Source organism: Pagrus pagrus, assembly GCF_965226575.1.
Source record: "Pagrus pagrus genome assembly, chromosome: 3".
Lineage (NCBI taxonomy): Eukaryota > Metazoa > Chordata > Actinopteri > Spariformes > Sparidae > Pagrus > Pagrus pagrus.
This window is the reverse complement of record NC_140187.1, coordinates 36,592,076-36,619,639: the sequence shown is the minus strand read 5'-3', so window position 1 is coordinate 36,619,639 and position 27,564 is coordinate 36,592,076. Positions and strand designations below refer to the sequence as shown.

General features: G+C 42.1%; 1 protein-coding gene across 1 annotated transcript in view; it reads right to left on the bottom strand.

Annotated features, from left to right (window-relative positions):
* LOC311253685 (dihydropyridine-sensitive L-type skeletal muscle calcium channel subunit alpha-1-like) overlaps positions 1-27,564 on the bottom strand; it is a 344,036-nt gene that overhangs the window by 151,129 nt on the left and 165,343 nt on the right. Inside the window, exon 27 of the mRNA XM_084347719.1 lies at positions 8,903-9,013. Coding sequence (XP_084203845.1) covers positions 8,903-9,013 — 111 coding nt within the window. The remainder of the gene's footprint in view (positions 1-8,902; positions 9,014-27,564) is intronic.

Sequence of the window (27,564 nt, the reverse complement as noted above, 5' to 3'; positions counted from 1 at the left end):
ACAAGTGGAGAAGGTCACAAGCTGCGTCAGCGGCAGACACAGCACCCACAGGCCCTCTTCCTCATCTCTTGGGACTTCAATCATGCCTCTCTGTCCTCCACCCTGCCTACATTTACACACTTTGTCTCCTGCCTGTGTACAATCCCCTCGTAAACAGGCAACCAGTGGAGACCCGCACAGTTAAAGCATGGACTGAGGAGTCTGAAGAGGCTCTGAGGGACTGCTTTGACTCAACTGTGTGGGAAGAACTGTGTGTTTCTCATGGGGAGGACATCGACAGCTTAACAGGCTGCATAACAGACTACATAAACTTCTGTGTTAAAAACACTGTACCCACCAGGACTGTACGGTGTTTTTCAAACAGCAAACCCGGATTAATCCTGAAATAAAAGCTCTCCTTAAGGAGAAAAAGAGGGCCTTTAGGTCAGGAAACAAGGAGGAACTGAAGGCTGTGCAGAGGGAGCTGAGGAAGAAGATCAGAGAGGGGAAGAACAGCTACAGGAGGAAGATGGAGGTCCAGCTGCAGCGGAGTAACATCAGTGGAGTCTGGAAAAGCCTTAAAACGATCTCTGGGCAGAGGAAACCAGACTCTCAGGCTGCCGGGGATCAGACGTGGGTGAACGATCTGAACCTATTCTTCAATAGGTTTGACCAGACACCCACCTCTCCCCCGGCCCAGTCATCTCTGCTGCCCCCCACCACTTCTTCCACCCCCCTTGTTTCCTGCCCCATTCTCACCTCTACCTCCATTTCCACTGCTTTCATGTTGCAGACTCACCCCACTGCCCCCCCTGACATTCACCCACCTCCCCCACCCGACACTCAGCCCCCCTGCTCCAATCTGTCCCTCTCCACTATCCAGGTGAGGAATGAACTGAGGAAGATGAAGGTGAAGAAGGCTACGGGTCCAGATGGGATCAGCTCCAGGCTCCTCAAGTCCTGTGCAGACCAGCTGTACAGGATTGTGGAGTACATCTTCAACATGAGATGGTTTGTCCTTTTATGGACCCACTCCAGTTTGCCTACCAGCCTGGCATCGGAGTGGACGACACCATCATCTTCCTCTTGGACAGATCACTGTCTCACCTGGAAAAGCCTGGAAGCACTGTGAGGATCATGTTCTTTGATTTCTCCAGTGCTTTCAACAGCATACAGCCTGCACTTTTGGGCGACAAGCTAGAGCTCACGGGAGTGGACCAACACCTCACGACCTGGATCCTCGATTACCTCACCAACCGGCCACAGTATTTGAGGACTCGGGTCTGTGTGTCGGACACGGTCATCTGCAGTACAGGGGCCCCACAGGGAACAGTCCTGGCCCCTTTCCTGTTCACCCTGTACACTGCTGATTTCTCCCACCAAACACCCCACAGCCATCTACAAAAGTTCTCTGAAGACTCTGCTATCGTCGGCCTCATCAGGGACGGGGACGACAGAGTCTACAGAGAACTTATTAAGGACTTTGTGGACTGGTGCCAGCGGAACCACCTCCAGCTCAACGCCAGGAAGACCAAAGAGCTGGTGATGGATTTCCGCAGCCGCAAACAACCCTGCACACAGGTGAACATCCTGGGAACGGACATTGAGATGGTGATGTCTTACAAGTACCTGGGAGTTCACCTGAACAATAAACTGGACTGGACTGATCACACAGCAGCAACATACAAGAAAGGTCAGAGCAGACTCCATCTGCTGAGGAAGCTCAGGTCCTTTGGAGTGCAGGGGGCACTCCTGACAACTTTCTATGACTCTGTGGTGGCATCAGCCATTTTCTATGGTGTAGTCTGCTGGAGCAGCAGCATCTCGGCAGCAGATAGGAAGAGACTTGATAAACTTGTCAAGAAGGCCAGCTCCATCCTGGGATGCCCTCTTGACCCAGTGCAGGTGGTGGGAGAGAGCAGGATGATGGACAAGCTGTCATCGCTGCTGGTGAAGGAGTCCCACCCCCTGCAGGTCACTATCACAGCACTGGTCAGCTCCTTCAGCGACAGGCTGATACACCCCAAGTGTGTGAAAGAGAGGTATCGCAGGTCCTTCCTTCCTGCTGCTGTTAGACTGTACAACCAGCACTGCTCCCAGTAGACCTCACATGTGCACTGTGCAATACAAAACTCTACACATATCCACACACCTTCTGGTTTGCACTAATTGGACAATTTTTAATACCCATATTTATTATTTATTGTTTGTAAATAAAAATACCAAACTGTTTATTCTTACACCGTTCATATTATAAATACTATGTCATATTGTGAATACCAAGTTCATATTGTAAATACTATGTCATATTGTAAATACCAAGTTCATATTGTAAATACTATGTATATTCAAGTTAAATTCTATTTCTTATCTCTTATTATATTGTTTATTTTTAACTTTTTATTATTGTTTAAGTGTGATACTGTCCTTTGGCTGCTGTGACTAAGAAATGTCCCCATTTGCGGGACAAATAAAGGAATTCTGATTCTGATTCTGATTCTTATGGCCTGTCACTGGAAACTGCAGCTCTAATGAGCTTAAAACCCTCAAATTTGGCTTCATTAATATTAGATCACTGTCAACCAAAGCCTTAGTGATTAATATTTTGATTACTGACCATAAGCTGGACATGATTGGCTTATGTGAAACACGGCTGAAACCTAATACTTTTCTGCCATTAAATGAAGCCTCCCCTCCTGATTATAACTATGCCCATGTCGCTCGGGCCTCTAAACAGGGGGGAGGTGCTGCTCTAATCTACAAATCTACTTTCAGTTAAAGCTCCAACCACGATATTACATTTTCTTTATTTCACCTGGTGGTAATCTACAGACCTCCAGGGCCTTACTCTCAATTCCTAGAAGAATTCTGTGAATTTATTGCAGATCTTGTGACTCATTCAGATAAGATCCTAATTATTGGGATTTCAATATCCACTTAAATAAGCTTCTGACCCTCTAAGTAAAGCTTTTTTGGGACTGCTCGATATTTCTAGCTTTATTCAACTTGTTCATGAAACTACTCATTCTAGTGGTAACACTCTGGATTTGACCCTTTCCCATGGATTAGATGTGTCAGCCCTGAATGTTGCTTCTGTCTACTCTGCTGTGTCGGACCACTCTCTTATTACATTTGAAGCATCATTAGCCTGTCCCTGTATCAATGACACAAATGTTTTTACCTCTCATCATATCAGCCCGGCAATCATAGCGACACTCAGTGATAAATTGCCTGGGGTCCTGGCCCCTTTTGCTATTGTGACAATAGATTATAGATTATTATAATAATTAGACGTTTTTTATCTTGCATGACACGATAGTGTACTAAATCACAAGCGTGCTCTTAATGCTACTAGAACAGCATATTTCTCCGGCCTAATAAACAATAATAAACAAAACCCTAGATTTCTCTTCGACACTGTGGCTAAACCTACTCAGAAACCACAGTCTGTGAGCTGTACATCATTTAATGCAAATGATTTCTTAGATTTCTTTTGCAAAAAAAATGATGAGATTAGAGCGAAAATGTATTCATCATCTCTGGCTTCCTTGTCAGAGTTGATTATAAAATAGCCTTCTGCTGATTCTCAGTTAATCTCAGCTCTTAACACTTAAAATATCTCCCTTGAGATGTTGTCTAAAATTGTTTCATCCTCAAAACCAACTACCTGCATCCTGGACCCCCTTCTGGCAAAACTGTTTAAGGATCTATTGCCAGCACTGGGACCTACAATGTTAAATATTGTTAACTTATAACTCATGACTGGTGTTGTCCCTGCTAGTTTTAAGTCTGCTGTGGTTAAGCCTCTACTTAAGAAACCACACGTCGATCCAGGATCTCTAAATAATTATAGACCAGTATCCAACCTTCCCTTCTCTAAAATCTTAGAAAGAGTTGTGTCCTAGCAACTTTCAGGCTACCTACTTAATAATAATCTCCTGGAACCTTTTCAATCAGCTTTCAGAGCTGGTCACTCCACCGAAACTGCCCTTACTAAAGTGGTAGATGACATCCTACTTACTTTAGACTCAAACTCTACCTCAGTGCTTCTGTTACTGGATGTCAGCGCTGCATTTGATACCATACTGTAGATCATGGCATATTGTTAGACTGACTTGAAAGTCAATTTGGCATCTCTGGCCTGGCTCTAGCTTGGCTAAAATCTTACCTATCTGAAATAACACAATGTGTTTCTTACAATAGTACTACATCTACTGATGTGAAGTATGAGAGTTCCCCGGGGCTCTGTTCTGGGCCCTTTGCTCTTCTCTTTATATATTTCATCTCGAAGGCCAAATTATTTAGAGTTATGGAATACATTTCCACTGCTATGCGGACGACACTCAGCTGTATGTGCCCATAAAAGCTGATGATAAATCTCAAATCACGAAATTGGAGACTTGCCTGTGTGCAGTGAAGAAATCGATGTCAGAAAACTTCCTGCTCCTAAATTCGGATAAAACTGAGATGCTGGTCATTGCCCACGCTCAACAGAGACACCACTTTGATCACGTAATCGTAACTCTCGACAATTGTGTTATTTCTCAAAGTTCAGCTGTTAAGAATTTAGGTGTTACTTTTGATTCTACCCTCTCTTTCGATCAGCACATCAAAGAAATTACCAAGATCGCTTTTTACCACCTGCGCAATATAGCTAAAATTAGGTCCTTCCTGTCCACAGCTGACAGAGATCCTGATTTATGCCTTTGTTTCGTCTAGGCTGGATTTGCAGTGCCTTATTTTCAGGTCTTCCGTGTGAGACCACTAAAAGTCTTCAGGTGGTTCAAAATGCTGCAGCTAGAGTCTTAACACGTACAAGAAAATTTGATCATATTACACCAATCCTAGCCTCATTGCACTGGCTCCCAATACATATAAGATCAGACTTTAAGGTGCTGCTGATGACATACGAAATTATTATTATTCCGTATACTCCAACTTGTGCATTATGCTCTCAAAATTCAGGGCTCCTGATGGTTGCCAGGGTTATGAAGAAGTCAGCTGGCTGCAGGGCTTTCTCCTATCGGGCCCCCTTTCTCTAGAATAACCTCCCAGCAGACATCAGACAATCTGGCTCTATTGATTTAAATCTAAACTCAAAACTCACTTCTTTGACTTAGCCTTTAATCAGTCCGTGACTTCGATTGCTAGCTTCTTCAGTGGGTCGGTCTCAGTCGCAATGAGTAACCTATATTATTAGAATTCACACTCTCCTGCCGACGAGAAACAATCTGTTTATTCTGATTAACATTGCATTTCTCTAACTTTTGTTTTGTTTTCTGTCCCCACAAACTGCAAGCTGTGTCACTCTCTCACTCTCTACAGCTTCCTCCTCCTCTTTCTCCTCCTCCTCTGTTTTCATTCAGGCTCCCTTCTGATGGACCTTGGGCCCCTGGGACCATCTACCTCTCCTGGCTCCTGCAGCCCCACATACTGTCGGATCTGGATTGTCACACCCTGAGCTCCACTGGATCATTCCTCTCCTTGTGTCGCTATCTCCTTATAACTGTATTCCTGTAAATGTTGAGGCCTTCTCATTCTGATCTCTCTATCTATTACTAATTATCCTGTGTGGCCTGCCCTCTTCCAGGTCACCACGGTGGACAGGAGGTCGTGTGGCTCGGGCACCACTTGGCGATGCCTCGTCCTGCTCAGTTGTCTCCTGGATCCATATACTTTACATATATTATAATTTGTATCACATATTCTGTCAATGCAACTTGTAAACTGTGATGTGTTGTTCTTTTCTGTACATGCGACATCTATTGCATGCCTGAACAACATGGCAAGTTTTTCCTCACTCGAATCGAGGGTCTAAGGACAGAGGATGTCGTTCACTGTACAGACTGTAAAGCCCATTGAGGCAATGTGATTGTGATTTTGGGCTATATAAATAAAATTTTATTTGATTTAGTCAATGATTAATTAAATGTCACTCTTACGGCTTCCATGCTTCTCCAATTCAACACTGCTTGCCACTTGGGAATCATGACTGCCAAACAGTTGGTGATTTTTTTTTGTATTTAGAAGCCTGTGCCTCTAATGCCTGCTTCCTTTTCTCTCTAAGCTTTTCAGCTCCTCCTTTACTTTCTGACATTTTCAACTGATCTCTCTGTTGTTGATGCACGTCTCTGAATGAAACATACTTAATTGAAACCAGACAGAAACAAAATAAAACTCAGAAACCTCCTTGCTCGTATTTTCACTGTTCTAACAATCACCAAGTCTAATACAGCCGGAATTAACCCATATCTGACAGCATTAGGTGTATCAGGAGCAGGGATGTGCACACGATTATAGAGGGGCAGGGGCTCAAAGTCAGAAAAGGGCAGTATGTGTGCGCGCCAAATTTTTTTTCAGGCCTTAGTAACACAATATGTAGATTAATGTAAAATTAATAAACAAAGTAGCCTACTTATAGAAAGCTACTTAGCTGTGTATCCTGTGTAGATGTGAGTGGATTTATAACTCACAAAGGTTCAAGTTGCTCCACTGTCACGTCTCATCTATGTGCATGGTGGAGTTCTCGATGAGGCAGCGGCTTCTCTCTCTCTCTCTTTCTCTCTCTCTCTCGCCCCTCTGTGAGAGACAGAGCGGAGCCGCAGCGGACAGAGAAGCGGCTTTAGGCTCAACACACGCACAACACCTATTACAAGGAAATGCGTACGCGTAATGCAACACACAAAAAGGGCACTTTTTAATACGAGGCAAAAAGGCCAGGGGCTCAAGCACCCCTTGGGCCCTATGTGTGCATGTGCCTGATCAGGAGAGAATCAAGAGAATTCTATCTCCTCTGTACAGGAGTCTGCTGGCAATTGGGCAGCTGTTTCTGAGTAAAGAAAAATGACTACTTTGTCCTGGTGCCTGGCCTGAATAGTTAGCTAAAAGTGTGTTTGAAATAGTTAGGTAAAAAGCAAAAGATACAAAGGGCTGACAAACTGGTAGCCTACCCACCAGTGGGTCTTTGCTATCTGGTTCAGAGTCGGGCTCAAGAGATGCATTTTCACCTTCGCGGACAGCTTTGGCTCTTTGCCAGAGAGCCGAGCTTTGAAAAATGTTGGAATGGCAGACACATTTTTTCCCCTTCGTAATTTCTCTGTTATCCTTTTCTCCTTTAACTTTATATTGTATGTTTCTGCTAATGTAGTCTACAACCAGTCTTGGCTTTTTCCAATTCCCATGGTCATCTGACTCAACGTCATCATCACGATACAGACATAGCCAGCAAACCAATTAAAATATTTTTTTCTGTTTTGCAAATAAAGTCACTTTGCGTTCATTTATTTACATTTCATTACATATTCCCACACTCAGTAAATGAATTTTATTTAATTCAAAACCAAAAGCAAACACAGGATTAGGCCACAGTTGATGGGGTTTTGGAGGCCCCCTGGCACCATCCACATCGGCCCAGTGGGATGATGGCCATTAAGGTCCTCGTGTGTTCAGTGCTTGGGCTCTGAAAATTGTAATGCGCCTATGCCTATTAAGCTGACAAGTAAATCAATCTCTGCATCTGGGATTTGGTTTACTAACACAGCCTGTGTCCTGTACAGGCTGTTCAGTGGCGTCTGAAGGTAGCTTGGCAACAGGAACATCAACCTCTGTGTCCATTGTTTCCTATCTTTCTCTTGTGAGGTTATTAAATACTCTTTTGACCAAAGTCAAGTATCCTGATGGTCAGTATCACTGAGTTTGAAATGTATTGCCATCGTAGTTTACACATTCAAGTCTGGGGGTGTTTTGCCTCCTCTGGAGTTGGATGCCTGACCAAGGAGAAGTACCACTCCATTCTTCAGAGACATACTGCACCCTCTGGTTTGCATTTTTGTGGAGAAGGATTCATACTGCAGCAGGACAATGAGTACAAACACACCTCAAAGCTATGCAAGATTTTCTTGAAGACCAAAGAAGACCAAGGAGTCCTGACTGTCATGAGCCTCATTAAAACTGCTATTTCAAGGCAGGAATCTTGTGGCAATATTCCACATCTGTGTGAAAGTTACAGAAGCGGAATCGGGGGACAGTTTCGTTCTGCCTGTGATCTGCCAGCGGAGGTAGTAACAAAGCTGCAGCAGAGGTGAGACGGCACCTGTGTGAATGGAATTTCCTCCCAGAAACGGCATCTCTCCCCGCGAGTGAGAGTCAGACATGGCCCGCTATTTACTGATGGTGATTATGTATTTATGTCATGTAGAGCAGAAAATGTAACTCTGTCATTTTCCACGATGTATGGTGGGTCAGGATCTCAATCAGAACACATTGTAACAGCATCCATATGATTATAAACAGTCAGCAGATACATGTTTAGATTAACAGGTGGAAACACATTAATAAGACCACACAGATCTCAACATTATGTGTACCGTCACACCTCTTTTGGGTCTGCAATGCCGACATGCTGTATAAAAACCCTTGGCATATTCAGTCCTACCAACCATTAACTTGAACAAAACATAGTGCCAGATTACTGATGACTCCGTCAAACCAAATCTAAAACACTATTTTCTTTCTAACTGCTTATTCTTCTTCTGCAGCAGATTCTAATGCTACAGTCTGCCACACTCTAAACTCTGTAAGTGAATGGCTAATCCACTCATAAGGCTTTTCAATCTAAGACTGGCACAACCACCCTCCTTTAGCTTGACAACTAAGAAAAAATGACAAAGGACAATCACAATGACAATGGGCAGTCCAACATACACACAGTGTGGTAGAAGAACTGCATTGATTATGAGCACACTTTTAGCCTACTTTTATGCAAAAAGAGGTACACGTATTTGTTCTTTATCGTACTGTAAATTTGTATCGCAGAAAGCTTCTCCAAATGAAAGTTGAGCTGTTATGGTAAATTTACAGAATTTCAGTCAGCCCTTAAATGTTTTATCTGTAAAATGTAATAATACACTACATATTGACTAACCTTAGCTTTGAAGGCCATGAGTTTAAGGATCATCTCCACAGTGAATAGCACAGTGAAAATCACATTCAGCATGTCAGACAGGTGAGTAACATGGTCTGACTGGTTGCAGTGCTGAGTGGAAAAGAGGCACAGATTGAGAGTTACATAAATTCAAAGTGAGACAGGGAGATGGTTCAGCCCTGATTCCAAAAAAGTTCAGACACTGTAAAACATGGGGAAGCAAAACAGAATGCAATCATTGCCAAACACATTATTTGCTGCCAACGACTATACGAAGTGTTCCCAAGCCCATGTAATAATATCCTTTCTACAATCATGTGTTTAACAAATAGTGAACTTCACCCAATTTCTGAAATATTGAGCCTTTTGAGGACCAACTTATTTGAAACATGTTGCTGGCATCAAACCAGAGCAAATGTATGTTTACAATATTCAATACAGTTGATTTAGTGAAACATTTAATACATTGTCGTTTTACTGTTTTCAATTGTGTCAAAAAGGGTTGGCAAATTATCACATCTTGTTACAGGAACACATTGGAGTTGTGAGCGCTGTCGCGTTTTATCAGTCTGTTTTCTGGTAATAATTGACACAAGCAGAAACCATAAACAAGCGTTTTTTTCGTTTTTGGGCAAAAAACGAAAATCAAAGTTCAGCTCGTTTTCTTGTTTTTTGGTTATTACTTACAAAACAAATTTACCACTCAATATTTTGTTTCCGTCGGTGGGCGGGTCCTCTGATTGGCTAGTGTGCTTCCTTGCTCTGTGCTCTTCAAAATAAAAGTTCCTTCTGTTTGATAATGTCGACAAAAATATTACTGTATTATAGACACTAGCAGACACAGAGGTCCCCCTGTGCTCTTCAAAATAAAAATTCTTTGGTTTGATAATGTCGACAAAAATATTACTGTATTATAGACACTAGCAGACACGGAGGTCCCCAACACCCACAGTCAAAACTGACCCGGCTTCAAATAAAAAGAATAGTATTCATAATCATTTGAAAATGAGAACTCATGAAGTTATGATGACTTCAGTGCAGTTGATGTTAAGCCACAAGGTGGCGCAGTTGTTACACGAAGAGTAGACCTCAGGGCTTTACTACGAAGGAGGCCCAACATCTCCGGGCTCTGTGTTCATAATCCGGCTCAACAAAACTTAAAACCCCGGTCAGAGTTAACTGTATCATGAAGGTGGTCATTGTCCGGCTCTGAGCTTTGTGCTCTGTGCGCGTATCCTAATGTACTTCACTATAGTCAATCGTAGGCATTTGTATTGTAAACTTCAGGTTTACACATCACACTTCTGAACATTAAATCTTGGACCAGGACTGGCTTCTAAACTGTGGTGTCACAAATCATGCTCGTAGGCCCAACTCTTAATCAACTTTTTTAATAGCACATCAGGCAACAATTGTTTCTCACTGTACAGGTGGTGTGTCATTGTGAGTGGCACAACCAGGGACTACGTATGAAAATAACTATGCTTCTCTAGCAATTATCTGGTACAAAAAATACTGTGTCCCTGCCAAATAAAATAAAAATGAAACAAATTTGCACACTGTGCAGTCAGTGAAGCTCAACTGAAAAACCCTTCACAATTATAGATAGATAGATAGATTATTAGACTCCAGGTCCATTCAAAAAAGACAAACAAACACACACATAAAAATTTAAAGGAGACAGTCATACCAGTGTTTCCACATGGCTGACTGGTACCTCACAGCACTGAGACCAGCATTGGACAACAGCATTATGACGTGTGCTCCTCAGATAAAAGTGACTCACTGTTTACACTTAAGACACATACTCGACCCCCCTCTCCAAAATATATGCAGTGTTTCCTCTATGATTTTCCCCTAACCCTTTTTTAGTCTGTACTTCCAGGGAAAGTATGCTCTACTTACTCACTAATTTCAGGAAAGCATTCTCCACTGGTAGAGTAAGGACACCTCCTGAAGAGTGATCCAACCGACATGTATGAAACCCTCACATTACTGTACTAAGAGGAGCCTATGCATGAGAAAATAACGCCTGCGATGTGGTTTCTGTGTAATTAAATAATAAAAACATTTAATAACTCTCTGAATGACACATTATTGTGTATTTAAAGATGTATATTATTACATTACTGCATTGTTTGTTGCATTGTTTTTGTCCTGGAATGACAATACAAGACTTCCATGAATGTGCATTTGAGAGAGGTAAGTTTGCTTTGTATTCCAGCTGTCCTGTTATGAGCAAATTTCTATACTATAGATCCATTTCATAACATGTTCCAAGTGATACAATTAAATAGGCTATAGGACAAAGCATAATACATCCCTGGAATGAGTGAGCTTGCCTGCTGACATGTAAACAAAAATCACTGTCACAACTGCCATGAGCAAAGAGCAAAATCATGTGTTTATAGTGTACAGTAGCCTGCTACTGTACACTCTTTGTCATTGTACAGAGTAGACAATATGATTTGCTTGTACAGCACCTTAAAAAACTCACTGTAGCCTGTGACGCATACCGGAACTTCCGTGAGATCGAAAGCTGTTGTTGTTAATGTGTCTCTCCTTCCCTATCTATCTCACAGAGGTGGGAATTGTGGAGTCATCAAGTCATCTCCATGCCATGTATTTGTTCTGCTCAGTCACTGAACCAGGTGCATTCACTAATTGGCTCACCTTCCTGGCCGAAGAGCTGTGCTGATGGGACTCAGCTGGTTTAGTGCATGAACAGAACAAATACATGGCATGGAGATGACTTGATGACTCCACAATTCCCACCTCTGCTATCTCAGCTTTTTTTCTTCGATTTCTGAGTATTTTATAGTCACACTGATTTTGTACTGCAGCTAACGTTAGACTTTGTAACATATATGTACTTTGTCGAATCGCTTTTCTGTCTTTGGGTAGTCTGTCACTGCCCGGTTAGCTTCCTCAATTTAGCCTAGCTCACTGTTTTTTGCCTTTCACCTCAGTCAACACAGCCTCGATAAACAAGTGTTACGATGGCTTGTGCTGACTGTTCTGCAGTTGCAGATAGGGTGTCTCTATTAGAGAGATGTGTCCGTGAGCTAGAGCAGCTTCTGTCAGTTAGAAACACGGGCACTGCAGATAGTGTTAGCCCCGGGCCTGATAGCAGGCCTGCTAGCCTTAGCACTAGCTCAGTCTCGTCGGCAGCTGCTGTGGAGTTTATCCCTGCTCGGCCGTGGCGTGGGAGGGGGCGCAGAGCCACTGCCGGTGTGGTCTGGTCAGCAGTCGCCCCTCCCGACTGCTAACCAGTTTTCTGTCCTCACTAGCCCAATTGTTAGCCCTGCTGACTTGCGTGCCTCCCCAGCCAGGGGCTAAACTCCACACGCTAGTAAAAGGAGACTCCATTACCCGCAACGTTAAGTTAGCGTCGTCAGCCACTGTTTACTGTTTACCAGGGGCCAGAGCTTCCGACATACAGACTAATCTTAGGGTGCTAAGATCACGCAGGGAGAAACAGGGAACTCAGGCACACAGCACCACAAGCTACAGCAACATTGTAATTCATGCTGGCGCCGACAATATTCGTCAGAAGCAGTCTGAAATCACAAAAGATAGCCTAGCCAGGACTTTTCAGGCTGCTAGAAAGATGTGACGGCATCGATTAATTGTCTCTGGTCCCTTACAACAGCGGGGTAATGATGAGACGTACAGTAGGCTTACAGCTATGAACCGCTGGCTGGCGGTAGGGAGCAGGGATACAGGTTCGTGGATAACTGGCCCTCTTTCTGGGGTCGCCCCCACCTGCTGAGAGCAGACGGCCTTCATCCTACTGGAGTCGGCGCTGCTGTTTTGTCCAGCAATATAGACAGGTGTTTGAAGCAGGTTTGACACCAGGGATATAGCACTCTGCAGGTCACAGGTGACTAGAGAGCCTGCTAGTGATACAGTCTATGCTGGTGTGGAGTCTACTAGCCTAGTTAACATGGTTAGTCAGGGACATAGTGCAGAGTACCAGACTGATACCCTAGTTTACAACATTGAGACTGTCACCTTCCCTCGCCACTCTCTCATTGAACCATGCTCTAAATATGTAAATCACAATAATTTAATCTTGATCTCCACCTCTGACAGTGGGGAAATGTTTCAGCAAGCACCTTACACAGTCTTACATAATAATAAAATACAAAAGCTAATCACAACGGCATCCCGTCATCCCTACCTGCATAGGAAGCCAAATCTAACTACTCAAAGGTACCTTGTTCCAATTCCTAAACTATCCACCATGAGCTCCACTGAAAGGTCTGCCACTGGAAACTGCAGCTCAAATGAGCTCAAAACCCTCAAATTTGGCTTCATTAATATTAGATCACTGTCAACCAAAGCCTTACTGATTAATGAATTGATTACTGACCACAAGCTGGACACGACTGGCTTATGTGAAACATGGCTGAAACCTAATACTTTTCTGCCATTAAATGAAGCCTCTCCTCCTGATTATAACTATGCCCATGTTGCTCGGGCCTCTAAACAGGGGGGAGGTGTTGCTCTAATCTACAAATCTATTTTCAGTTTAAGCTCCAACCAGGAAATTAAATTTACTTCTTTTGAGGCTCTGGTGTTAAAACCATCTTCATCAAGTAATAACAGCCTTGTCCAGGGAACAGGCTTTCACCTGGTGGTAATCTACAGACCTCCAGGGCCTTATTCTAAATTCCTAGAAGAATTCGGTGAATTTATTGCAGATCTTGTAACTCGTTCAGATAAGATCCTAATTATTGGGGATTTCAATATCCACTTAAATAAGCCTTCTGACCCTCTAAGTAAAGCTTTTTTGGGTCTGCTCAATATCTCTAGCTTTACTCAGCTCGTTCATGAACCTACTCATTCCAGTGGTAACACTCTGGATTTGAACCTTTCCCATGGATTAGATGTGTCAGCCCTGAATGTCACTTATGACTCTTCTGCTGTGTCGGACCACTCTCTTATTACATTTGAAGCTTCATTAGCCTGTCCCTGTATAAATGACAAAAATCTTTTTACCTCTCGTCATATCAGCCCGGCAATCATAGTGATAAACTGCCTGGGGCCCTGGCCCCTTTTGCGACTATGACAAAGCCTGTGGAAGAATTCACCAATGAAGTTAACTCGGCACTTGTTTCTCTCCTCGATTCTGTGGCACCGGTCTCTACCAAGAGAAGACAACCAAAGAAATCTTCTCCCTGGTTTACTGACGAAACCCGAGATCTCAAACAGGCCTGCAGGAAAATGGAACGTGCATGGCGAAAATCTAAATTAGTCATTTTCCATCTTGCATGGCGCGACAGTGTACTTAATTACAAGCGCGCTCTTAATGCTTCTAGAACAGCATATTTCTCCAGCCTAATAAACAATCATATACACAATTCTAGATTTCTCTTCGACACTGTGGCTAAACTTACTCAGAAACCACAGTGTGTGGGCTGTACATCCTTTAATGCAAATGATTTCTTAGATTTCTTTTGCAATAAAATTGATGATATTAGAGCCAAAATTAATTCATCATCTCTGGCTTCCTCGTCAAAGTTGTTTATGAAACAGCCTTCTGCCGATTCTCAGTTAGCCTCAGCTCTTAACAACTTTGAAAATATCTCCCTTGAGATATTGTCTAAAATTGTCTCATCCTCAAAACCAACTACCTGCATCCTGGACCCCCTTCCGGCAAAACTGTTTAAGGATCTATGGCCAGCCTTAGGACCTACAATGTTAAATATTGTTAACTTATCACTTACGACAGGTGTTTGTTCCTGCTAGTTTTAAGTCTGCTGTGGTCAAGCCTCTACTTAAGAAACCACACCTAGACCCAGGATCTCTAAATAACTATAGGCCAGTATCCAACCTTCCGTTCTTCTCTAAAATCTTAGAAAGAGTTGTGTCCCAGCAACTTTCAGGCTACCTAATTAATAACAATCTCCTGGAACCTTTTCAATCAGCCTTCAGGGCCTGTCACTCCCCCGAAACTGCCCTTACTAAAGTGGTAAATGACATCCTACTTACTTTAGACTCAAACTCTACTTCAGTGCTTCTGCTACTTTATCTCAGCGCTGCATTTGATACCATAGATCATGGCATATTGTTAGATCGACTTGATAGTCAATTTGGCATCTCTGGCCTGGCTTTAGCCTGGCTAAAATCTTACCTGTCCGAAAGAACACAGTGTGTTTCTTATAATAGTACTACATCAATATTTACTGACGTGAAGTATGGAGTTCCACAGGGCTCTGTTCTGGGCCCTTTGCTCTTCTCTTTATATATTTCACCTCTCGGCCAAATTATTCGGAGTTATGGAATACATTTCCACTGCTATGCGGACGACACTCAGCTGTATGTGCCCATAGAAGCTGATGATAAATCTCAAATCACAAAACTGGAGAGCTGCCTTGGTGCAGTGAAGAACTGGATGTCAGAAAATTTCCTGCTCCTAAATTCGGATAAAACTGAGATGCTGGTCATTGCTCCCCCTCGACAGAGACACCACTTTGATCACGTGACAGTAACTCTTGACAATTGTGTTATCTCTCAAAGTTCAATTGTTAAGAATTTAGGTGTTACTTTCGACTCCAGCCTCTCTTTGGATTAGCACATAAAAGAAATTACCAAGATTGCTTTTTACCACCTGCGCAATATAGCTAAAATTAGGTCCTTCCTGTCCACAGCTGACGCAGAGATCTTGATTCATGCCTTCGTTTCGTCCAGGCTGGATTACTGCAATGCCTTATTTTCAGGTCTTCCACGTGAAAGCACTAAAAGTCTTCAGATGGTTCAAAATGCTGCAGCTAGAGTCTTAACACGTACAAGAAAGTTTGATCATATTACACCAATCCTAGCCTCACTGCACTGGCTCCCAATACATATAAGATCAGACTTTAAGGTGCTGCTGATGACATACAAAACTGTACACGGCCTTGCCCCGTCGTACATGTCAGATCTTATTATACCGTATACTCCAACATGTGCATTACGCTCTCAAAATTCAGGGTGAAGAAGAAGTCAGCTGGCTGCAGGGCTTTCTCCTATCGGGCCCCTTTCCTCTGGAATAACCTCCCAGCTGACAGTCTGGCTCTATTGACGCCTTTAAATCTCTAACTCAAAACTCACTTTTTTGACTTAGCCTTCAATTAGTCCTTGACATCAATTGCTAGCTTCCTCAGTGGGTCGGTCTCAGTCTCAGTGAGTGAACTATAGTATTAGACTCCACATTGTCCTGCCGACGAGTAATAATTTGATTTCTGATTAACACTGCATTTTTCTAACTTTGTTTTGCTTTCTGTTCCCACAAGCTGCAAGCTGTCACTTTCACTCTCTAAAGCAGGGGTGGGGAACCTCCGGCCTCCGGGCCGTATACGGCCCGCGAGACTGTTTGGTCCGGCCCGAGAGGCAATCCATAAGTGTACCCACCAGTAGCGTAGCCAGAAATCAGCTGGTGGGTGGGCATGTATTAAAGTGGGTGGGCAGAAACCTTTGCCAGGAGATTGACAGTTTATAGCCTACATACACAGAAGACGGCCGATTTCCATGATCCTGAACAGCGGCTGGCGCACGCACACACAGACACACTCAGCTGTGAACAGTGGCTGGCGCACGCACACACAGACACACACTCAGCGGTGATCCTCTCTCTCTCTCTCTCTCTCTCTCGCTCTCCAGCCTCGAAACGCTGATGTGATTGGTCAAAAAGGCGAAAAACGCATTAAATCTAACTTGTTCCGAGAACTTTAATGATGGATGAAAGTTTTGGACTCGGTAAACATGATCGACACAACATGAGGTCGAATTTATTTTTTGACGTGCGGCAATTTCGGACGAAAAAAATGGACTCAGTGTGTAAAGGCCAGTGCAGAGGGCTGCCTGCAACGCAGCTTGTAGCCTGCATAATAACTACTGTGCCAGGGAATATAGCATACAACTACAGTGCCAGGGTGATGAAACAGAGTTTATTGCCTATAACACAGTGCCAGAGGGCTGAAAAACAATATGTAATAACATGCCAGGGCTGAATCACAGTTTATAGCTCATGTAATAACACAGCGCCAGAGGGATTAACCACAATTCAAAGCCTGTAACAACACAGTGCCAGGAGGCTTAAAAACAACTTTTACCCTGTATAACAACACAGTACCAGAGGGCTTAAAAACAATATAATAACACAGTGCCAGGGCTGAAATACAGTTTATAGCTCATGTAATAACACAGTGCCAGAGGGATTAACCACAATTCAAAGCCTATGTAACAACACAGTGCCAGAGGGCTTAAAAACAATTTATAACCTGTATAATATCACAGTACCAGAGGGCTTAAAAACAACGTATAACCTGTAACAAAGTGCCAGAGGGTTTAAAAACAATTTATAGCTTATGTAATAACACAGTGACACTGAGACACAATTTAAAGCCTTTGCAATAACACAAAACGAGGAGGTTGAAATGCATCATACAACTACATTGTCATAATAACAGTATTACAGTGCCAGGAGGTTGAAACGCAGCCTGTAGTCGATTCAGAGGTTCACTGACAGCGATTAGGCATACAAAACACAAAAACAAGAAACATTTATTATGCCTACCTTTGTTGTCACAGCACAAGGCGGCGTGGCTTGGTGTTGAAAAGAGAAATAATGTCATTATAATCCAAAGATTCGGTAAGTTCTCTTTCGAATGACAGAAGGGACAAGTTGTTCAGACGGCCTGTGAGCATTGATGCTCTGTTGCTTGTCTTTATCCGGTTGACAGTGGAGAAAAGTCTTTCGACTGTGCAACTGGTGATGGGCAGAGTGATGATGGCTCTAAGGAGAGTATTTATGTTCGGAAATATATCCTTGGGACAGCTGTCAAGAACCTCGATGAGGGATGGGTAGGTGTGACCCTCATTTACCTTTCGGTTAAGCTGCTGGGAAAAAACAGTCAGTTCTGCATCCTCCACCAAAAGCCCATAATGTGCGCTGGGTGTCTTTATTGCTGTCACATGACCAAACGAGTCCGATCGTGGCAGAAAGGCAGCGGAGGCTTGCATGATGCCATACGAGTCATTCTGAAAACGACTGTCCAGCTCAGCAAGTTGTCTGTCCAGTATTTCGTTCCATAATTCCCGTAGGTCAGAGTTGCTCCTTATACACGTTGATTTCCCGAGTGTTGATTCAACATGCGACTCACTCAAGCTTAGTGGTAGTTTTCTTTTCCTTGAGCTGGTGATATCCGAGTTTTGGATTTCATATTTGGCCATTAATTCCTCAGTAAACTTAATCACTTTGTCAAACTCACCAGTGGAATCATCTCTGAAAGCACGAAAACTGGTTTTAAGTCCTTCAATCAGATCGATGCAGTCTGTGATCGATACAGTGGGGGACTGCAAGCCCTTGGTAGCAAAATCACTGGCTTCAAATAACTTTGAAAATGTGACTAGCAAGAACACAAATCTTTTGGTTTGCATTTGCTGTAGAAGACACTCAGCATCAACTCGAGTCTGGCCTGTGCTCTCGGCAAATTCAGCGAGTGTTTCCAGGATTGCATCAAGCAGGGTTAAAACTTTTTTCACTGAGCCTGACTTTGAGCTCCACCTTGTGTCGACGGATCGCTCCAGCTCGCGGCACGGCCTGTCCGGGTGCAGCTGCTTCTGGATCTCCAAAAATCTGGTGTGCCGGCTACTTCCAGTCATAAAATGGTGCAGACTATTTAAAAGGTAGAAAAAAGATGACACGCAGGTTGATGCCTTAGACGCGGTGCAGAGCACGAGATTGAGGCGGTGCGAGTTGCAATGCACGTATATTGCTTTGGGGAAGGTTTTTTTTAAAATAGCCTGAACCCCGCCATGAATGCCACACATAACTGAGGAGAGATATCGCACACAAGCAGCGACCAATTCTCACAAATCTTTACATTCGTCTGCCAAAACTGTGTAGTGTGTGTCCGGTTGTGCGTGCAGCTCCGTTTTAATACGTCTGAGAAGGAGCGACGCAGCCGCCTCCAGCAGTTCATTCTGGATATCTGGGCTCATAAGAGTTCCATTTTTAGGTAGATCATCTAGTCGTTTTTTGATGTCGGGATCATACTTGCATATGAATTTAAACATTTCAAGAAAGTTGCCCCGATTAAGACTCTCCTCGTTTTCATGGTGGCCACGTAAGGGAATATCCTGCCTGGCACAAAAAAGCACGATGTCTAGTACAACTCTGATGTGTGCACGATTTCTTTCAATAAAGGCACAATTAGCTGCATCTTTGTTGAGCTGATTGAGGATGTTCCCTGGTCCTCCTGCCTGGTGACTTTCTTTATAAGCCTGGGCTTTGGCCACTGCGGAACAGTGTGCTTTGCTAGCTTCATGTTTAACACAAAACTGGCTCATATGCTTCCAGTCACTGAAGCCCGTCTTAATGAAACGATCTTCAGTGTTAGCATCGGGGAAGTGGCGACACACTTTGCAAAACACTGCATTTCTGGATATGCTATACTCAACCCATTTGAACTTGTCGTACCATCGACATGAAAAACTTCTGTCCCACTTGTCCTTCTCTGTTCTTGTAGTAGGGAACTTTTGTAGTCTAGGCTGTGAAGCTGCCTCATCCACAGCAGATAGGTCTGTCGGGGCGGCTAGTAGAACAGGGGCTTCAGCAGCAGGTGCGGGTGGTCGTGGAGGGCAGCAAGAAGCCTCAGCCTCGTCAGACTCGGTATTACTGGAAACATGCTCGGCGGTGGCTTGGACGACTTGAGGCGAGTCTTCATGCTCTCCTAGTCGTGGTCTTTTTTTAAAATAACCTAACACAGACCTTTGTTTTAAATTAGCATTTAAAATGATGGATGATATTCAAACTTTTTTTTGGCGCGCAGGGCCGCCGCGGGCTGAAACCAGTCTGGGTGGGCGGGCTTTTCCCTTGGGTGGCGGCCGCCCATCCACGCCCACCCATGCCTACGTGGCTGGTACGCACAATTAAATGCCCCCGCGGCTTGTGTCTGTCTTCCCGGGCCATGAGCAAGGTCATTGAACACAACATCAGCGTAACTGTCATCGCGTCGTGTCCTCAGTGATTGACAGGTGACAACAACGTTTTTGTTTTTTTTTTTGTTTTTTTTTAACCAAACTTTATTATCATATTTGAAACATACAGATATGACATTATACAAACATGACATCATACTGACATGAAACAACACTAAAGTACAGAGAGTGCATAACGCATATAGCAGAACTTGACAAAAATAAGTAAATGAAATAATAATAAATAAATAAAATAAAAATACAATGTATCCAGATGCTAAGAATAATTATGAACAATAAAGAGCCAGAAAATAAATATATGTAAAAATAAATAAATAAATAAATAAAAAAAACAGTAGAGATTTTATCTAGTAATATGGACCATAATCTTTTCCATAAGACTGGATGTCTTCAAAGCTTTCTTGTTTTTACATATTTTACAGACAGAGTCATAAAAAGATTTAAGTTCCACATAGAATAAAGTTTCATTTGGCATAGCCTGGAGAAATCTGGCTTTGTGTAAATGGAATTTACCCAACAGACACAACAATTTTATTACGTTATTAACTTCCTTATTTTTACATTCAACATTTAAGAATAAGACCATACTTTCAGTAATAGTGATCAAAACTTTATGAGATTCCCAAATCAATAAAGATATTTGAGTCCAAAAATTAGTAGCATAGAGACATCCATAAAACAAATGAGAGTCTCAAGAGGACTCAACCTCTTTTTTGCAGAAGGAGCATAAAGGGGATACATCAGGTCTAAATCTGTTAATGAGTTCATTACAGGGATAATATCTATGTAAGACTTTAATATGTATTTCTTTAACTTTATTGGGGACAAAAAATCTATTAAATTCAGTCCAGACATTGTTACTGACGTCAGGAAACATCACTCTCCAACGATGAAATGAGTTTGGGTACTGACTATAAACAGAAGTAAAAACTGATCTAATATGAGCATTGTTACATGAACGTTCTTCAAGAACCTTTCCACCAAGCCACAGAGCAGGAATCATTCCTGAGAAAGGTGTGTACAGAACAGGCGCTCTAATAAGAGACAACAAATTAGTAGGAATACATTTGAGAATTCTGGAATGCATAGAGCGAGAAATGTCTAAACCTTTTCGTTGGATGAATTCTTCATAGGTAGCTAGGTCCCCATTATCATTCAAAAGATCAAAAACAAACATAAACCTTGATCATACCAGTCTTTGAAAAATAGGGTCTTATTCTTGTAAACAATATGTTGATTATTCCATAAGATACATGTGTGAGGAGAGAAGTTGTGTTTGAAAGCAATTTTCCATGTGTCCAGGGCTTGTTTGTGGAAGTTGGCAAGTTTAACAGGCAGTTTACCTGAGGTAAAGTTACATGACAGCAAAAACTTTAAGCCACCACATTTATTAAACAAAAAGTTGAGAATAAAAAACCATGGAGCATTATTATGTGCTAGACAATGTTTTAGCCAATTGATTTTGAATATACTGTTGATAGTTTGGAAATCCAAGACATTAAGACCCCCCTCTGAAAACTGTCTGATAAGTGTTTTCCTCTTTATATACTCATTTTTGTGTTTCCATATAAATTTAAATAAGAGTGAATCAATAGCTGCACAGGTTTTGCGATCTACATATAAAGATAATGCTGGGTACACTAGTCTAGATAGACCTTCTGCCTTAGAAAGTAAAGTTCGACCTATAATAGTAAGATCTCTCTGTAACCAACAGTTGAAGATAGATCTAGACTTTTCAATTTTTGGCATAAAGTTTTGAGAAATCCTCTCACTAGAAGACTTGCTTATTGTGATACCCAAGTATTTAACCTCTTTTTTCACCTTTATGTCATCTATTGAAACAGTGTCCGAATCATGTATGGCCATTATTTCACACTTTCTCTTATTAATTGTGAGACCAGAGGCACCTGAAAACACATTTAAAGCTTTTATAACAATAGGGACTTGAAGTTCATTTTGAAGAAACAGACAGGTGTCATCGGCCAGCTGACTGATGGTTAGAACATTGTGACCTATCTTAATACCTTCTACCTTCACACAATTAACAATAAACAGATGAAGAAGTTCAGCAGCTATCAAAAATAAGAAAGGGGAAATTGGACACCCTTGTCTTATCCCACGGTTTATATCGAACGAGAAGAGGTACCATGTGCCAGGGATACACAGCTATTAATATTAGTGTAAAGTGTACTTATGATGTTCCTGAAGTTTTCTTTGAAACCGAAATGTTGCAAAGCCTCAAAAATAAATTAATGCTCTACATTATCAAAAGCTTTGTAAAAGTCCAAAAACAAAATCAGTGATTTTTTATCAAACAAATCTCCATAATCTAAAATATCTAGGACAAGCCTTATATTATTAGAGATATGCCGACCTTTCATAAAACCTGACTGTGTTATAGAAATAATTTCCTCTAAGCAAAATTTTAATCTATTAGCGTACAGTGCTGCAAGTATTTTGTAGTCTGAATTTAGCAACGTTATAGGACGCCAATTATCCAGATAAAGAATATCTTTACCAGGTTTGGGAATCAGGGATATTAACCCTTGCTTCATAGAGACAGTCATTTCCTTATTTTGGGCACAATCAACAAAGACTTCCAATAACATATGTTTTAAATCTTTCCAAAAAGTTAAATAAAATTCATAAGGCAATCCGTCTGGACCAGGACTTTTATTAGTTGGCATTTTTGTAATAGTCTTCTGCAATTCTTCTAGTGTAATTGGACTTTCACAAAGCTCATAATTCTCCCTGGAAATTTTAGGAATGAATGGGGACACTTGATCAAAAAAAACCTGACAAGCCTGAGGGTCAAACGAGGAAGTGTATAATTTCTGATAAAAGTTAGAGATAAATGAAGAAATTTCCCTTTCGTTTTCAGAGAGATTGTTATCAATATATAAAGCAGATATTTTTCTTGCCTCTGCACGTTTTTTCTCCAGATTAAAAAAGAAGGATGAATTTTTCTCTCCATGTTCCAACCATCTAGCCCGAGACCTTATGAATGCTCCCCTTGCTTTTGTCTGGAAAAAAAGGTCTAATTTTTCCCTTAATGAGTGCAAGCGCACTTTATCTTCATTACTTGGAACAGGTATATTTAACATATCATTTAACTCTTTTAAATTATTAGTATAAGCCTTATTTTGATCTCTTAACTGTTGCTTTCCAAAACGCATTGAAAAACGCTGACATTAAAATTTGAAAAGCTCCCATTTTAGTGTGGGCATAATTTCAGACATTGAGTTGAATTTAGTAATAATTTGTTTAATACCCAAACAATAATCAGATTTTTGTAGAAAAGAAGAATTTAATTTCCAGTATCCAGGTTTGTCGCAGCTAGTAGATCTTAAATTTGATAAAGATATGTCTATTCCAGCATGATCAGTTAAGGGAGCAGCAGTAATATTACAAGTTTGGACCCAGGGAGCCAAATCATCAGAGATGAGCCACAAATCTATACGAGTATGATAATGAAAGCTTACCACAGAAATCATTTATAACAGGGTTAAAATTATCTTGATTACCTCTTGCAGGGAATCTATCTGTACATAAGTTTGGAGCTTCATTAAAGTCACCGCCAACAATCACAGATGCTGAGGGAAATTTGTTCATTTCTTGGAGAATTTTGTTAGATAAAGAGTTAAGGAGTGTGATGTTAGAATTCCTAGCATTAAAGCCATAAACATTTGCCAAAATAAAAATATTATCTCCACATTTAATAACCAACAGAATCCATCTACCAGTTTCTGAAACCTCAGTGTATATGATCTCACCATTAAATTTAGGATGGAATAAAATTAAAACACCTCCTGAAAAATTAGTACCATGAGAAAAAATAGCTTTCCCCCCCCATTGATTACGCCAAAATGCAACATCTTTTGAAGTGGAATGGGTCTCCTGTAAAAAATTGACATCCTTATTTTGATGACTACAAAATAAAAATAAAGCTTTTCTTTTAGTTAAATCTCGTACTCCCCGTACATTTAGATAAAAACATGACAAACGAATATCAGACATGTACACAAAACACAGATGAACAGAACTACTTGAACAGTAGTAGAATTAGAAGAAGATATGCAAAAAGTTGAGAAATGTGCAAAACTTGAATTCACAAGCCAAAACCTTTACTTTGAGTGATCAATTTAGAAACTGACCCATGTAAACTATATAGCAGAATCATGCTACAAAATAATAAACCCAAAACAGATTCTGTAATCATTTTTAGTTAGGACAATGTAAAAAAGAAATATCCTAACCAGCTCAAGACTTAGAGCTATCCTCTAGGAACAAACACAAAAATCCAACAGATTAGTTGTATATACCCTCTTGTCTATTTAGAAGAAGAAGCAAGGGGAAATAAGCACAAAACATATGCAGCTTATTAAATAGCTGCCATACATCAAAATTAAATTGTTCTTCCAAGTTGAGCCTATCTACTCAGGCAAATACTTCATGTTAAGTCCTCAGCAGAGAGCTTCTTACCAGCAATGATAGCAAAAGGGCTACTGAAGCCTGCTCTCTTGTTCTGCCTCCTCGCCTCCTCTACCAGCGGCCAGAGCTTCGCTCTCGCATCCCTCACCTGCTGGGTTAAGTCCTCCGATATCTTCACGTTCTTCTGCTTGAGGACCCGAGAGGTTTTAGCATCCGCCCAGACTTGGTCACGGTGTGCCCGGAACGAAAACCGAACTATGATGCGGCGCGGTGGATGCTGATCTTCCTTCTTCCGTCGTGGTCCCAGTCTGTGGGCGATGTCCACTGTCTTTTGAAGAGAGTCGGCGAGACCCGGTGAGACACGGGAAAAGATGTCAATCACTGTCATCTTTACATTTTCACCTTCGGACTCGGGGATCCCGGAGATCTTCAAGTTCCAGCGTCTGGAGTACGCATCCATGTCGTTGATTCTGTCCACCAGCTTCTTGTTTTCAGCGGTCAGGGTTTTAACCTGGAGCTCCAGGGGATCCACTCTGGATGTGAGCTCCCCTACATTCTTCTCTGCTGCGTGGACTGAGGAAAAGAGTGTTTGAATACTCTTGAAGTTGTTCTCAATGGACGCCTCTATGGATTCCAGCTTCTCTCTGAAGCCGAGCTGCGACTCGGTGAGCTTGTTAATTGCCGCCAGCAGGACAGCGTTGGAGGGCTCCGGCTCGCAACGGGGTGTTTTTTTCTGTGGGCTCGCGCTAGGAGAGTCATCATCACTGTCCACAGGTGCTGTTTGGCGTATGAATGGCACCGTTTAAAACTCTCCGCTGCCACTTCCATTGTCGTCTCCACGTCCTCCCTTGTAGTCGACATGTCAGCGAAATCAGTTGTTTTGGCAGTTGGAGCTTCTTCTTCTTCTTTTTTCTTTTTTTTCACCGAGTGTTGAAACTCCGAGCTAGCAAGCAGCGCCAACTTCGTTAGCTAACGTCAGTTACAGTGGGAGTCCAACAGAAAAAAGTCGACGAGAAAAAAAATAAAATAAAATGGGTAAAAAAGTTTCAGCCGCGGTCCCCCGAGCGAAGCGCAAACGTTAAAGAGAACTATTTACATGTTTTTGGGGTTAAAGCAAGCGAATTCAAGCCCTGAACGAAAAAGCTTCGACAGCGCAGAAAAAAGCGACTTACAGTGGCGCCATCTTGGCCCTCCTCCCCAGGTGACAACAACGTGTGGAGACGGAACATGGCTACTAAAAAAAGAGAAGTTGATGCGGAGTGTCGCTCTTTCCAGGACAAATGGCCTTATGAATTCTTCTTTGTGGAAGTGAGAGGCTAGCCCGTGTGCCTGGTGTGTGGGGACGCGCTGGCTGTAATGAAAAAGGCAAACCTCAAGCGTCATTACAGCGCGAAACATGCTAAACTGGATGACCTGAAAGGACAAGAGCGGCGGATAAAGTTGTCGCTCTCTGACGGAGTTTGAGCAGCCAGCAAGCAGCTTGATCCAAACCGCGAGCGGACCAGGACAACGTGACGCAGGCTAGCTTCGTGGTCAGTAGCTAATTTAGTAATAGCCTTATATGAGACAACTCAAATCTGTCATTTTCGAGTGATTTAAAGTTGCTATGAGATTTTAGGTTGCTGATTTTTTTCTTTAATTTCACATCAGAATGCTCTGAAATGATTTGAGGTACATTATAAGGTTGTCTACTATCAATCTGAGGTGAAGTTGTTCAGTGGAAACAGGGAGTTTTCTTTCGATAGCAGACTGAATTCAGGGGGAATATAACTCAGACCTGTCATTTTCGAGTGATTTAAAGCTGATATATGACATTTTAGAGGGCTGAATTTTTTTAATTTCATGATTTGAGGTACATTATAAAATTATCTTCTGCTTAAACTACTAAACATCAGTGACTATAAAACCAACAGGAACAGATTATTAAAACATTAATTGGATTAAAACAATAAGATACACTGAGATGGATCAAATTGGCTAAAACATTAATTAATGGTCATGATATTCATGTTATTGCAATTAAGTTAAAAAGGCCATAAAAATATGTTGTGAGCTGCTTACCTTAAAAAAAAAAAAAAAAAATCATGGCCCCTGAGGGATGGCATGAAAATTGAAATGGCCCTCGATAGGAAAAAGGTTCCCCACCCCTGCTCTATAGCTTCCCCCTCCTCTTTCTCCTCCTCCTCCTCCTACTCTCTTTCATTCAGGCTCACTTCGGATGACCTCGGGCCCAAGGGACCATCTACCTCTCCTGGCCCCTACAGCCCCACATACTGTCGCATCTGGATTGTCACACCCGGGCTCCATTGGATCATTTCATCTCCTTGTTTCGCTATCTCCTTATAACTGTATTCCTGTAAATTTTGAGGCCTCCTGACTCTGATCTCTCAATCGATTACTAATCATCCTGTGTGGCCTGCCCTCTTCCAGGTCACCATGTTGGACAGGAGGTCATGTGGCTCAGGCACCACCTGGCGATGCCTCATCCCGCTCAGTCGTCTCCTGGATCCACACACTTTACATATATAATTTGTATCAGATTTTCTGTCAATGCAACCTGTAAACTGTGATTTGCTGTTCTTTCTGTACATGCGACATCTATTGCATGCCTGAACAACATGGCAAGTTTTTCCTCACTCGAATCGAGGGTCTAAGGACTGGAATTGCATGATTGCATGTCTGTCCGTCCTGGAAGAGGGATCCCTCCTCTGTGTCTCTTCCTGAGGTTTCTTCCATCGTCTTTTTTTTTCCCTGTTAAAAGGGTCGTTTTTTCCATCAAGATGGCAAGTTTTTCCTCACTCGAATCGAGGGTCTAAGGACAGAGGATGTCGCGCACTGTACAGACTGTAAAGCCCATTGAGGCAATGTGATTGTGATTTTGGGCTATATAAATAAAATTTGATTTGATTTGATTATTCATAGGCACAACCAGCCTCGCTTTCAATATAACATACTCACATTCTGTAATCACCGTCAGTAAATAATAATATGAAAACAAGACAAAAAGATCTGTTTACTGTGAAGAGCACAGGGCAAGGAAGCACACTGGCCAATCAGAGGAGCCGCCCACCGACAGAAACAAAATATTGAGTGGTAAATTTGTTTTGTAAGTAAGAACCAAAAAACAAGGAAACGAGCTGAACTTTTGATTTTCGTTTTTTGCCCAAAAACGAAAAAACGGCTTGTTTATGGGTTCTGCTTGTGTCAATTATTCCCAGAAAACAGACTGATAAAACGTACCT